This window comes from Bemisia tabaci, chromosome 8, assembly GCF_918797505.1.
Source record: "Bemisia tabaci chromosome 8, PGI_BMITA_v3".
Taxonomy (NCBI): Eukaryota; Metazoa; Arthropoda; class Insecta; order Hemiptera; family Aleyrodidae; genus Bemisia; species Bemisia tabaci.
The window spans coordinates 21820043-21833198 of record NC_092800.1 but is presented as its reverse complement, the minus strand read 5'-3'; the positions used below and the strand labels follow the sequence as shown (position 1 = coordinate 21833198).

General features: G+C 39.1%; 2 protein-coding genes across 2 annotated transcripts; both read right to left on the bottom strand.

The window, feature by feature from the left end:
- Nucleotides 1-253: 253 nt before the first annotated feature.
- LOC109032597 (uncharacterized) lies at nucleotides 254-4025 on the bottom strand. The gene is made up of 4 exons (XM_019044813.2): nucleotides 3641-4025; nucleotides 2858-2945; nucleotides 2326-2551; nucleotides 254-1195 (listed from the first exon to the last, which is right to left on the bottom strand). Exons 1-4 carry the CDS (start codon nucleotides 3892-3894, stop codon nucleotides 1131-1133), a joined length of 633 nt encoding a protein of 210 aa, XP_018900358.2. The 5' UTR covers nucleotides 3895-4025; the 3' UTR covers nucleotides 254-1130.
- A 650-nt stretch (nucleotides 4026-4675) lies between these two features.
- LOC109032538 (zinc finger MYND-type containing 10) lies at nucleotides 4676-11759 on the bottom strand. The gene is made up of 8 exons (XM_019044719.2): nucleotides 11493-11759; nucleotides 10317-10425; nucleotides 9592-9705; nucleotides 8774-8907; nucleotides 7910-8178; nucleotides 7102-7337; nucleotides 5637-5920; nucleotides 4676-4891 (listed from the first exon to the last, which is right to left on the bottom strand). The coding sequence occupies exons 1-8, from the start codon at nucleotides 11582-11584 to the stop codon at nucleotides 4807-4809; spliced, it is 1323 nt and encodes a 440-aa protein (XP_018900264.2). The 5' UTR covers nucleotides 11585-11759; the 3' UTR covers nucleotides 4676-4806.
- Between the last annotated feature and the right edge of the window lie 1397 nt (nucleotides 11760-13156).

Genomic DNA, 13156 nt, shown 5'->3' with positions numbered 1-13156 from the left:
AAAAAACTACTCGACATCATTTCTTTGAAACTTAGGTGATTTCAGACTCTCTCTGTGTGAAAAATGTATCGCAAAAATTTCAAGTCATGATATTGGTCCAGTCTTCGTATTAGAAATAAAATATTAGCGGATATTTTGAAACACCGCAACCAAGAGGCTTATTTTCTGTAGTTTCACCGCTGACGTATGGTTTGGGACTTTCGATCAATGATAGGAAATACCATGTGGCATAATATGAATAAATAAATCAAAATTCCAATGAAATTATGCTTTTTATTTAAATTTTCAGCTAGCGTTTAGTCCTGCAGCAAAACTAATTTTGTTTTTTTTTTTCTTTTTGAAGGATTACAGGAGCATTCTCCTCTCAGTTTTTAATTAAAATCCTCTTTTAGAGGGCTTTAAGTTCAGTTCTTAGCTTGGAAATACTGAATTTATTGCTCAGTCATACCATACAGAGTAACATACAATTTAGAATGCAAATTCAGATGGTTAAAAGTGAGAAATTCATAAAATCTGCTGTATTTAATCTCACAAGCGCCTCCTTTAATTTTCATCAGGATTGAGTAGTTAAAATGACAGCTTGAAAATCAAATGACAAAACCAAAGTGCATTTTGCAAATGACCAAATGAGCATTTAATGTTGACCACCCATAGGCTTGCATTTAAAAAGCTGCCATATAAAAACTTCTAAAATGAACTTCATTTTCTGAAATCACTTCATATATCTTTTTACTCAGCACCTACAGAAAAAGAGGAAGATGGTTCAAAAATTTTATAATTTTCTGGATAAACTCAGTTCTGGGGTTAATCTAATCTCTCACATGTCTTTTATGTTCGCTTGCTGCCTAGAACTAGTGAAAAAGAGTGTGAGCAATGATGGCTGTGCTTGTGAAGGCAATTTATTAGTAGCCCCACTGATAAGCTTGATATGGAGCTCTCCCTTGTATACAAGCTATTGCAATAAGATTCTTTCCGACTAATTTTCATTGACGAAAGTTTTTACTTCAACCTTGAAGGTATGATGTATCTAAACATTTTCCTCTTGAAATCCGTCCTCCTTAAAACCAAGTGACTCAGGATGTGACAGTAGGTATTCAATTTCTTGGTTTATGTTTTTTCGAGCTTTTTCTTCAAATTTCTCTCGGAATGTAGATGTAACGTAAATGTTGGGTATCAATAGAAAACTTTGGAGTATCTGAAAGATAACAAAGAAAGTAATTAAGTAATAAGAAAAATAAAACCAAGAACAGAAAGAGGGGCATAAAGCAGCAGGTGATTTTTTATACCATGAAAAAAATTGAGAGAGTAAGAATAGATAATTAAATCCCAAGCCAAGTCATCCAATATCGATGCATATCAAAATATTCCTTCCAGAAACATTTGCACAGACGATAGCAAAACGGAATATCATTAATCGCCCCCAAGTATGAATCTCAAAATTGAAAAAAAGCATTGAACTTCTCCGAAATTATTGTGCTCTCTTTCAAAAGAACCAGATCGTGGCAAAGACTCAACTTATTATCTGCATATTAGAATCTATTCTCTGGTACCTCTCTGACACCTCCTGTATCACTTTTTAATCAATACCTATACACACATGGCATCGAGGGAGCGTCCAAAATTTGCCAAGGGAATAATCTAACATTCACGTGGCACTATTTTAAGGAAACCTGACCTTTGTCCTAACCGATCTTTTCACTAGCTTGTCACATTTTTTACAAAATCCTCGTACAATTCTTTCGTCCCTATTTTATTTTTTCGAAGAGAATCAAACCAATTTTATAACTCGAAACATCTATAGACACCCACAGAATATTCTGCTAATAGAGAGGGAAATTCAAGGCAGTTTTCAAGATATTGCATTGACTAGTTTTCCAAAGAAAAAATACCGAAATTATGACTGGTAATCTACGACGTCACATATGCGGTTTCGTACCCAAGTTGCACAGATTGCAATACGTAGCAATTATCTACTTAGTCAAAATATTGGAATTCCAATGAGTGTTGTGTATGTTGCCTAGCTCCTATTTGAAGGGGCTCCATTTATGGAAACTCATTGCGATACTATTGAAATAAGTTGCTATTTTTCATTGCACTGCATATTGCCAAACTTTCTGATACATGGAGCTCATTTTGTTGATTGTTTAAAATCTGCGTAAATCGGCTACATGATGTGATAGTATTGCAATTTAATGGTAAAAATATTACAATTTTACTGGAATCAAATTGCAATTTAATTTCAATATTTTCGTTGCACTGTGCTACTTGAGATACTTTGGTTGTCGAAATGTTTATTATCGCACCTATGGTAAATAGCTCACCCACCTTTAATCTGAGACGTATTATACTGGTCCGATCGAAGAAAAGAATACTCTTGGCGCATTTTGTCTGACTGTGCGCGGTATTCGGGTGCATCAGCGCCTAAGTAGACCATGTCTAAGTCTAGGAAGAAGTGAATGTCTTCTGATCCATATGCACCCTCGCTTTGGTGTTCTTCAGTTATACTCGTCTTGCTAGCGTCCAATAGTTCGATAGTTGTTCTAGTTTTATCCTGTAATAATAAAAAAGGGCATCTGTAAATAGAAGCATAGTAATATTTCATCCCTAAGAAATCCGAGTTTTTTGCATTGTTGCAGTTCCATTAACCATCACATAGCTTCATCCAACAAAAGACAAAATATAAACTCGATTGTGCGACTCAGAAAAATAAATTACTGTTGCGCCTTCAATTGAGCGGTTAGGCCAAAAGTCCTACAAACATGAACGAATACTTAGTTATCGACTGGGCGACTTGGGTGTTGTATGTACAGGGTATAAACTTAAGTGAAACACTTGAATATTATTTCATCCAACTTACATCGTCTAATTGAACTTCTGTAGCGAATTCTTTGAAATGCTCGGAATTTTTTTCACGCCAGTCCTCTGATTGTGGTTCGTACTCAAAGCTGAAACGATCAGAAAAGTCAAAAAATTACGAAATAAATAGAACTTATATAATTAAAAAAGGAAAATAAGTTGCACGAAAAATTTTATCGCTACATCCGAGGGTGCTTAATGATATGAGTTCGCAGTATTTTTCGTAATTGTTCTCTGATATGGGAAACTGTAGGAAAATAGATCTAAAAACGAAAAAATCCTGTAGCCTCCATCAGACAGCATTTCCTATTTGAACACGTGTATTTCGGCAAATTAGGTGATTCGGTTATACCTCCTCTAATAATTTTTCATTTTAGAGAGCAAGGATATTCTCATGCTCTTTTCTTTCCACTGGTTTCTCCTTAAATATAAAATTCACAAAATTTCTGACTTTCGCAAATTTTCTAAATAGATTCGGGAGATGAGATTCGGTAAAATGCAATTTCTTTTGCACTCTACTACAAAATTTGCAGTAGGGTGTTGCGTATGTTGCCTATCTACTAATTGAAGGGGCTCCTCTCGTTGCAACTTGCAATTAAATTGAATGCCTATTTTTCGTCTGATCGTTTAGAGTCGCGAAATTTATCGACGAAATGATGTGAAAATTAAGATTCTACGATAAAAATGTAGTCATTCGATTGCAGGAACAATTCATTCCAATATTTTTGTCGCAAAACGCTACTCAGGTAGAATGTAAACAATTTAAAGGTGCCAAGCAACTTACTACTGGAAGATAATAGCGCAAGCGACGGCAGTAGGGCTTTTGAGCTCGTCCTTGATCTCGTAGAACCATTTGGCTTTATTGTCGAGGAACTCGAGGTTGAAATACGTCCGGGCGTTTTCGGCATATTGTGCTGTGAGTCTTGCCCACCAGTCGAAAATCGCCGTGGATTCCGAGTCAACATTTGCCGCTATTTCCTGTTTCCACAACCTCTCCAAATCCTGCCTTTCGGCCGCCTCGCCCTCCTCACCCGACATTAGTAATATTGTCACAAGAATACAAGAATATAAAAACTTAAGGACGGAACAATTTTAGGAGGTAGTTTACCCACACGGTGGCTGCTAACCGCACTCCCGGCAGCCCTCTTACAGCTGTTACGGATCGATACGGAGGGGTGACGTCATGGTTGCTCCGTGCGCTGTCAGCCACCAACGAAGTGCAAGGCGCACACGCGAGCGGCGCGCTGTCGGCTTGTCAGATGCATGCTGCTGCATGTGAGCGGTGTTTACTGCGGTGATAAGAGTCGAAAAAACATGTCTCGAACGCGGCGTTTCAAAATATACGCTGTTGTATAATTAAAATAAAATAATTTGCAACGTTGGAGAGTAGTTACGTACCTACTTCCATCTGAGAAACGACGCTTCATGTAGTATTTTCTTGGTATATATCGCGCGCTGAGAGTGGCAGGCGCGCCATGCGACTATTTCAACTCTCCCGCAGCTCAAATTGCATAGCTATCAAATTGAAGGAGAATTATTGCCGCACTATGGGAGAGCGCAGTCAAAGGTATTTCAGGTGGCATCTGCTCTTATTAATCATCCTTGAACAGTTCAAGGATGATGAACTACCAACCGAGGAGTGTTATAAATTGAATCCTTATTTTCTTTTAAATATATATTTTGTTTTTAAATCTCATGTTTAATTGCAAGTTGTATGTGTTTTCAACCTGCCATTTTTTTAAAGCCGTAGGTTTTTCGTATTCGTGGAGGAGTTAAAATTTCTAGGCAAACGAAAAAAAAAAAATTGGGAAGGTGGAGTAAAATTTAACATCTTTATTTACATCATTCGTACATGATAGATTTCACGTCTGAAGTTTACAAATGGTCAAGGTTTACATATTTTATTGTGTTTTTAATCTAAGATCATTTTTACGGCTGTGATCCGACTGCTCACGAAGAACTTTCGCATTCTTTGACACCACTGACAGTATTGCAATGTTCTTTATGATTTTTCCATTGTTTCACCTGGCATGGCCTAGAGGATTCATAAACATAAACACGAGACGATTATTATAGAGCTGCAAAAACAATATAACTTGAAAGGAGTACAAAAAAGTGTTTTGCACGTCACACACCTCATGTCGGTTTATAGTGTTTCACGGCTCAGGAAGCTTCAGTGAGTTCAGTGGGTCTCGGGATCGGATGCAACCAGAGTAAATTTTACACTTTGAACTATAGGTAGGATTAGTCAGTTTTCTCGAAATTTTTAGATATTTTCCAAATAAGAATGGTAGGACTAAAAGTTAAATTTTCCGTTCAAAACTAGTCCAAAAGGGCTTCCTAAAACGAGCATTTAATGTTTTTACTTTCTCTCTCCCCTAGGGTAGAGGAAGTATTGTCATTCTGCAAGGGGGGGGGGGGGAGTTGAAATTTCATAATTTCTAGACGTTTTAAGGTTCCTGGGGTCAAAATAACCATACTTGAAAAAATATGTGTCCGTCCGTCCGGCGTCCCCCATACCTCAGAATCTATCTGTTCAATTGCATTCATTTGCACAGAGCACCATACATATCTATGGTCTCCTTATGCGCGTCAAACGATTTTGGGGTACGCTAAAATTTGAGGGGGGGGCTAGGGTCCGAGGTCCATTTTTTTTCTTTTCTTCCCCTCCCTCCTCCCTCCCCCTCCCTCTCTCCCTCCCTCCCCCTCCCCCCCCTCCCCCCTCCCTCTCTCTTTTTCAGAAATTTTTGAAAAATGAAATGAATCTACGTATTACTGACCTTCCGCAATACCATTCGTTCTTGCAGCGGGAACATTTCTGCGTGGCGCGATCGCCGCAATTGGCACACTTGGGCCCTGCGTCGCAGACGTCGGCGAGCGACTCGAAGGCGTTGCTGAGGCTGTTGGCCAGTTTGACCGTTTCGGCCCGCGAAAGCTGGAGCAAGCGCCGCGCGTGTTCCTCAGCTATTTCGTCCCATCTTCCCGCACAGCTCGTCTCCAGTCCACTTCGAAACTCCGTCGACAACTCCACGATGAACGGCTTCTTCGAGCTCATCGTCGGCACCTACACGTAGGGATGGAAAATCTCATGAAATTTATTCCGCAAAATTACACGAAATTTCACGAAGATTCGTGAAAAATCGTTTGAGACTTTTGGGGATGCATTTAAGAGGTCACAAAATTCCCAAAAACATTGATTCTAAATTTTGAAATACATCACACAAAGCCTTTAAACATTCCATAGAGTACATAGAGTCGTAATGTAAAAGGGAGAGCTGGCGCCCGCACTTTTAAGCATTTTCCATGTCCCGAATTCCGAGACTCCTGTGTGACGCCGGGTCACTTTTTCGATACATAATCGATTGTTTGCGATACACGGGTACCCGGCCATCCGATGACAACAACAACAACAAAGGAGGTAGGAATCACCACGTATTCCACACCGCCATTTTGGATCGAAAATGTATCGAAAAAGTGACCCGAACTCGGCGCACACCGGGCTCGGAATTCGTCGCGCAGAACATGACGCCCAGCTCTTCCATTTACATTACGACTCTATGTACTCTATGAAACATTCACATGTTGCAAGTATTTCAGTTTGGTTTAGAGATTAAGTTAGGGTTTTTCTCTCTAAACTCCCCTTTGTAAACCCCCCCCCCCCTCCGTGTATTGCACCTCAGGAGGGCAGCATATTACTGCCGCAACAACAGGAAGACCACGTGAAACGCTTCCTGATCTCCAATGGTTCAATTAATAATTCGGGAGAAAAGTAATCAATTTAAAATTTTGTGAAATTTATTCAAGCCTTTTGAAATTTCACATAAAGTTTCTTGAAATGTCACTTTATTCCATCTCTGCCTACACAGACAAACATTTCCGCGTTTATTGTTACTTAAACGCGATTCTGTTTCCAATTAACCAGCGTTTCGAGAGTGACAGGAGCAATGATGCGACTATTTCAACTCTTCTGTAGCTCAAATTGCATAGCTATCAAATTGAAGGAGCACTCCTGTTGTAGTTACTATGGAAGAGCACAGTCAATGGCATTTCAAGTTGCATCTGCTCTTATGCGCTTTGATGCTTCTTTCTTGATGTGCTCAGTTCACCACTCGTAATGCAAGAATGCGGGCTGATTATTGACAGTGATAGACGAAGCCATAGACAAAGAAGACGAAGAGGAAAAGGAACGAGCCTATTCGTAGAAGCGGGTGGTTGCAATAGACAAAGGCGTTTTTACAAACTTACCTGAGATACCGCCAACTGACTCAACCATCGTTTCAAGTCGATCAGAGGCGGAAGTTGGTCCAGTAGCAGTTCGTGGAGGAATCGATTCAATCGCCCGAGTCGGTTTTTACGACTTTCTGTTAGTTCGTAGTGGTGAATGATGTGCTTATTCAGTAGAAGTTGATGCATCGCAAGCCAGAGTTGTGCCTCGGTTTTCGTCATTTCTTGCACATCCGTTATCTTCTTCCATTCGCCGTCTATGAAAACAAAATCAACTTATTTAATTCAAAATTTTGACAATGATCATTAAAATGAATCCCATATCGGAAAAATGGCATTATATTGCAGGACGATTAATTTTTCAGGGAAAACATAAAACTGATGAAAATCAAGATTGTTGAGTGATCTTTTTTCTGGCATCTTAGTGTATACTGAGTAGCACTAGCACGGAAGTATGGGTCAAAATAAGACTTTTTTGTTGTATGAAGTTTTCTTTTCCAAAAGTTTACTTACCTAGTCGGAGCTACGGCCTCCCCAAAATTTAGGAAAGTAGGTAAATCGTTTTTCCCGAATTTTGGCAACGGTTGTGAACCAAATCTCATGAAAATTTGCACTCCCCTGTACTTTTATGCCCTGAATGCAAAAATGATCAAAAAAATTGAAATCTCAATTTCAAGAGGGGGTTTGGGGGTGTTCCGGCTCCTGCAGTCTGGCCGTTTGACCCTGGATCACCCTGTATCGCAGCGCCATGGTATAAAAATGTTAATTTTATTGCCATAAATCCCAATTTTATTTCGATATTTTTGAGTTGGCTACTTGGGTGGATCACCTGTATACTTGTAGGTATCTCCTTTGGCATTTCTTCTCGTCCAAGATTCTTGATCAATGAGCTGACAAACCAAGAGAGGAACGTCGTTGTCCGAGTACAAACGCGTGGCTACCGTTACGGGCACGCAATCCAGATTCTCCACCAAGTATCGAATGATGCCCAAACAACTTGCTCCGATGCCGAACAAGAGGGTTTCCTCCTGAGCTCTCAGCTCTTCCAAAGTTGAAGCTTTCAGCTTGTCCTTTTTCAACTCTTTTGCATCTCTGGAACTGAGGCAACCATCGTAGTCATTAGAATTGCCGCTCAAACTAGGATTACGATATACGTTTCTCCCAAGTAGCACAGATTGCAATAAGTAGCAATTACGCAGTAAAAATATTGCAATTTCATTGAGTGTTGTGTATGTTGCCTAGCTCCTATTTGAAGGGGCCCCATTTATCGAAACTTATTGCAATAATAAAATTGGAATAAGTTGACATTTTTCATTGCATTGCATATTGCCTATCTTTCTGACACATGGAACTCATTTTGTTGATTGTTTAAAATCGGCATAAATCGACTAAATGATGTACAAATATTGTAATTTAAAAAAATTACAATTTTATTCAAGACGTATTATATACAATTTAATTTTGTTGCACTGTGCCACTTGGGCTGTTACGAGCAAAAATCGAAATATATGCTCATCGCGATGTGCCGGGCCTTTCGCGAAATCGTGCGATGTGACCAGGCATGTAGTACCTAATCTCGGAAAATTGCTGAACCATATACGTCCATTTTTTGCTATAAGTATGATCGAAGTAAGTACATTTATTAAAACTCTTCAAGGGTTAAACTATGTTGAAGAAATAAGCCGTGCGTTACCTTATTGCTATTCTTGTAAGCACCAAAATACAATAATCAACAAGTTCCACAGCGCTATCTTGTAAATATTCACAACCCTCAGAATGGTATAAGACTGTCTGAAGGAGACCGACCACTACTGCCTCGTGATAGAACTATGAAAAAAATGAAAATATTTTTGAGGTCAAAATTTTAAATCCTTATAACAACTCGAAAATGTATTGATTTGATGCTGCATGTACTTAGGTACCAAACTCTCATTTTACCTTATCAAAATTTCCTCAGTAAAACCATCTTGTTTCCAAATTTTTCATATTATACTGAGGTGGACTCTTAGAGGTTTTACCTTACTTATTTGGCGCGTGTAGAAGGAACATAAATTAAAATATATTTATTATCAAAAACCACATGGAATTGTAAAGCATTTCGCGGTTTATCTTAAATTAAATTGACCAAAAAGTTGTCCATTGATCGTGCGTTAGTTCAGAGATGGTTAGAATTATAGAGACTGCAAAAAACTGCACATGCTTCTTTTTTTCTTTTTTTTTTAAAAACAAATTTTTTTTACATGTAAATGTGATTAGGCTTTCATCTTAAATATCTCTGGTCAAACATTAAAAAGCTCAAAATCATTTCAGATGCGTGATTTATGGAATCCGACTTCTGAATAACTCAAATTGCGTCACACTAGATTGAAGGAGCACAGAGTTCCTATGCAGTATTATTTTACTCCCTCGAACTTAACAACGCATTTTAATGGTTTTGCACAATTTTAGAGGAGACAAGAAAACCATCTATAAATAAGAGAGCATGTTAAGTGTTTTTGGAATTCAACTTACTATAATATAAATGGGGAATGTATTTTCCGTGTTCGGGTTTTGTTTCAAAATCCGAGGGAGAATTCGTTGTTTCCACACAGAGATGAGGACTGCCTCGTAGACCAGTATCTGCAACTATAGCATGCTCGTATAAAGTTATTGAATCAGTAAATTTCAAAGGGTATGGGGGCTTTTTGCAAAAAAATCTGTTATTTTGAGAATGGTTCCATTATTGAAAGGGCTCTTAATTTTCGAAACCGCCGCCGCACAATGGATCGACTCAATCGATAAGGTTGGACATGAAATTTTTAACTAAAACTGAAAATTTTGCTGTTTAATTTGTCACATTTTAAATTTCAAGGGGTAGCTCTGAAAGAAAATTTCACTAAGAAACCAATGCAACCACTTTAAAGACTTCAAAGTTTTGTATGAACGGATAGTTAAAAGCTTTTAAAGTTTCCAAATTTTGTCCGACCTCTCTCATTGACTCGATCTACTGTGCGCCGGGGTAACTTCTACTACTTACTCTCCTTCTTACGAAGCCACGAACTCTTGGCAATGGGTGTTCTATCATTGTTAAAATCGTAAAAAAAGCTTTTTTTATTATTCCGATCATAAAATACCAGTGATCTTGCTTGAGCTTTAAAGCAACTCTGTTCACATATAACTGCAAGTACCTACTTACCCTCCACAGTACTTACATAATATCGCATGTGTATAAATATGTGTAAAGCATGATCACCTACTTTCAAGTTGGAAATGATGGCTTCCTTAACATGTTCTTCAATGTTTTTTGACGCCTCTAGAGTAGCCTGTTGATATAACCTTTGCAGTCTCTCATGCGCCTCAAACCAGCTGGAAAAAATAAATAATTATTTCGTTTGTAAATTATTTATTTGGATGGACGCTTTACACTCATCAAAATTATCCTGGTCTCAGGAATCAGTGGATGACTTTACTCAATTTTTTTTACGGATATTACTCATTTTCAAAAAAGAAAAAGATCTACGGTGTCAATGTCAAATTGTCAACGGCAAAGCCAAAGATAGGAGAGACGTATTTGGGCCTCGTTTTTAAACTTTACTCCCGAATCTGAGTGACATCTAATCGGCAGCATGTAGCGCGGAGCTTTGCGAGTTCACGCTTTGCGCCATAGCTCCTTCAATTTCGCAGATGCAACACGGACATCCATCGAGCTGGAATAGTTGTATCTCTGCGCCGTCATCAACGTGCGTCCTTTTCCATGCTCTATTTCCATGTTGTGTTGGTTCCGTTTGTCTTATTTATACGTTGGTGTTTAAAGAGCTTCTTGAGCAACGGCCGAAGATACGAGAGACGTAATCCGACCTCGTTTTTCAACTTTTCAGTCAAATCTGAGCGACACCTTACAGGCAGCCTAGCAGCATAGAGCGAAGCAGTGCGGGCTCACGCCTGGCGCCATCGCGCCTTCACATTTGCAGACGCAACACGGACATCCATCAAACACGAATAGTTGTATCTCTGCGCCGTTAACTGGCGCCCTTGTCCATGCTTTAAAAAGTGTCAAAATCAATACGAGTCGATTTGACCCAACTTGGAACTTTGCGCATCAAAGTCCTGGGCATTAAGGGTTGAGTAAAAAAAAAGTGTTAAAACTTTTAAAAATTTACTGCAGTTTCTTAACATTTAAGATGTTTGACAAAATAAGACAAAACCCTAAAAACATGTGTTTCTTGCGATTTTTTTTTTAAAAAATGAAAATTCACCTTTAAAAAATAGCATAAGTAAGTTAAAGGACTTCCGGAAAAATAGTTCCTATCTATGACAGTTTTTCAGGGATATTGAGAAGTGTTTTTTAAAGGTTTGCTACGTTGGAGCAAACCTCTGCTGTTCGCAAATCACATGAGAGGCCGGTAATCTGTGAATATATCAGAAAGTTTTACCTCGATGTTCCGATAGTTTCAAAATCTGACGGTTGTATACTCGCAGCGTAGAAATCTATCTCGCCCGGTGTGAGAATACATTCAGACTCCATTTTTGTGGGTTCAATCGACAAGTCAAGATTCGGAGGGACGATGGAGGAATTAAAACCAAATATATGACGGAGTTGAAATATAACAAGTCGTCTAGCGGTAACATCTAGGTAGGACGAAGTTAGGAATGTATGCAGAATCCTTTACTAGAGATACTTGAAGAACCACTGTTGCCACCATATATTGGACGCTTAAAACCTCGAGAATTCGACAAGGATAACACGAGGATGCTACCGTGTTATTTTGTAACCAAGCAACCGCAAACACTGCTTCATGTAGAGCGCACCTGAGCTGCCGCATGCCGTGCTAAGAAAGAACGCCGTATGCAGGGCCGGATTAAGGGGGTGGCCACTTGGGTCGCAGCCCATGGCGGCAAATTTAGGGGGCGGCAAATTTTGCAATTTTTTTGGATGTAGGTATAAAAAAAATCGGATTCAGAAAAAAAAATTATCAATGAGAAAAGAGGACAAAGTCTCTCTTTCTTGAGAGTAGTAATTTCGAATTTTTTCGCTTTTCGGTGATACAAGAGACAGCATCTTTAATTAGTCGAGTTAAGAGAGGAACTTAACACGCAATTTGGCCTGGAGCTCAGCGCAGAGAGGAATGATGACGATGACTTGAAAAGAAAAGGAAAAGTCCTCGGCGCGGCGCGGAGCGACGGTCGGCATGTAACACATATTAGCGCCTACAAGACTGCATGAATACTTCACGCATTGCGTCAAACACAGCGCGGTCAGGAGCGGTTGGCGTGCGAAACGCATAGCGCCTACAAGACTGCAGGAATACTTCACGCATTGCGCCAAACACAGTGCTATAGCGCGGCGCAGGCGCAGCGGCGGAGGAATAAGTTAAAATTATTTAATCACATTTATGTTTGTTCTTTCGTAATTTTTTGGTTCATTTCTTATAAATGAAGGACCTTGTCTACACAGAGACAGGTTTACGGAATTTAACTTTCGTCCAAATTTTCGTGAAATTTTACTAGTAGTGTTGACAGGGCTTTCGCAAAAAATGTATCCAACATGAGTAGGTAGGTAAACGCGTCTTATGCACCCCTCCCCCTCCGGCATGTTCACTTGATGGTTTTTATTGATGTTTCAAAACGAATGAGAAGGGGGCGGCAAAATACAGGCGGCCCATGGGCGGAAAGTGGGTAAATCCGGCCCTGGCCGTATGAGCCTTCAAACGTTGCCAAGTTTCCTTCGATAAAAACCGAATTTATTAGGAAAATTGCGAATATTTTTCCCAAAAAATTTCAGACAATTTTGCACGCAATTTAATCTAAAATATCTGGAAATTTCAGTTTTCGAGGATTTACTATAACAAGCCGTATCCTCATTCACCGCCCGTGGATCCACACAATTGGATCACATTTAACAAAAAGGAACCAGCGCGATTACAGCTAGTGTTGTAAAAATGTTGCTTCTTCATAATTATCTAAAAAATCTCTCAGAATAGTAGATAGCTTTCACTTCCCACCGACAAATTGTTAAATTCTGAGGAACCTAATTGTGAATACCGCACACATATTAAGTATTTTTAAAAGAAAGTGAGAAGTTGCGCGATTTTGAAAT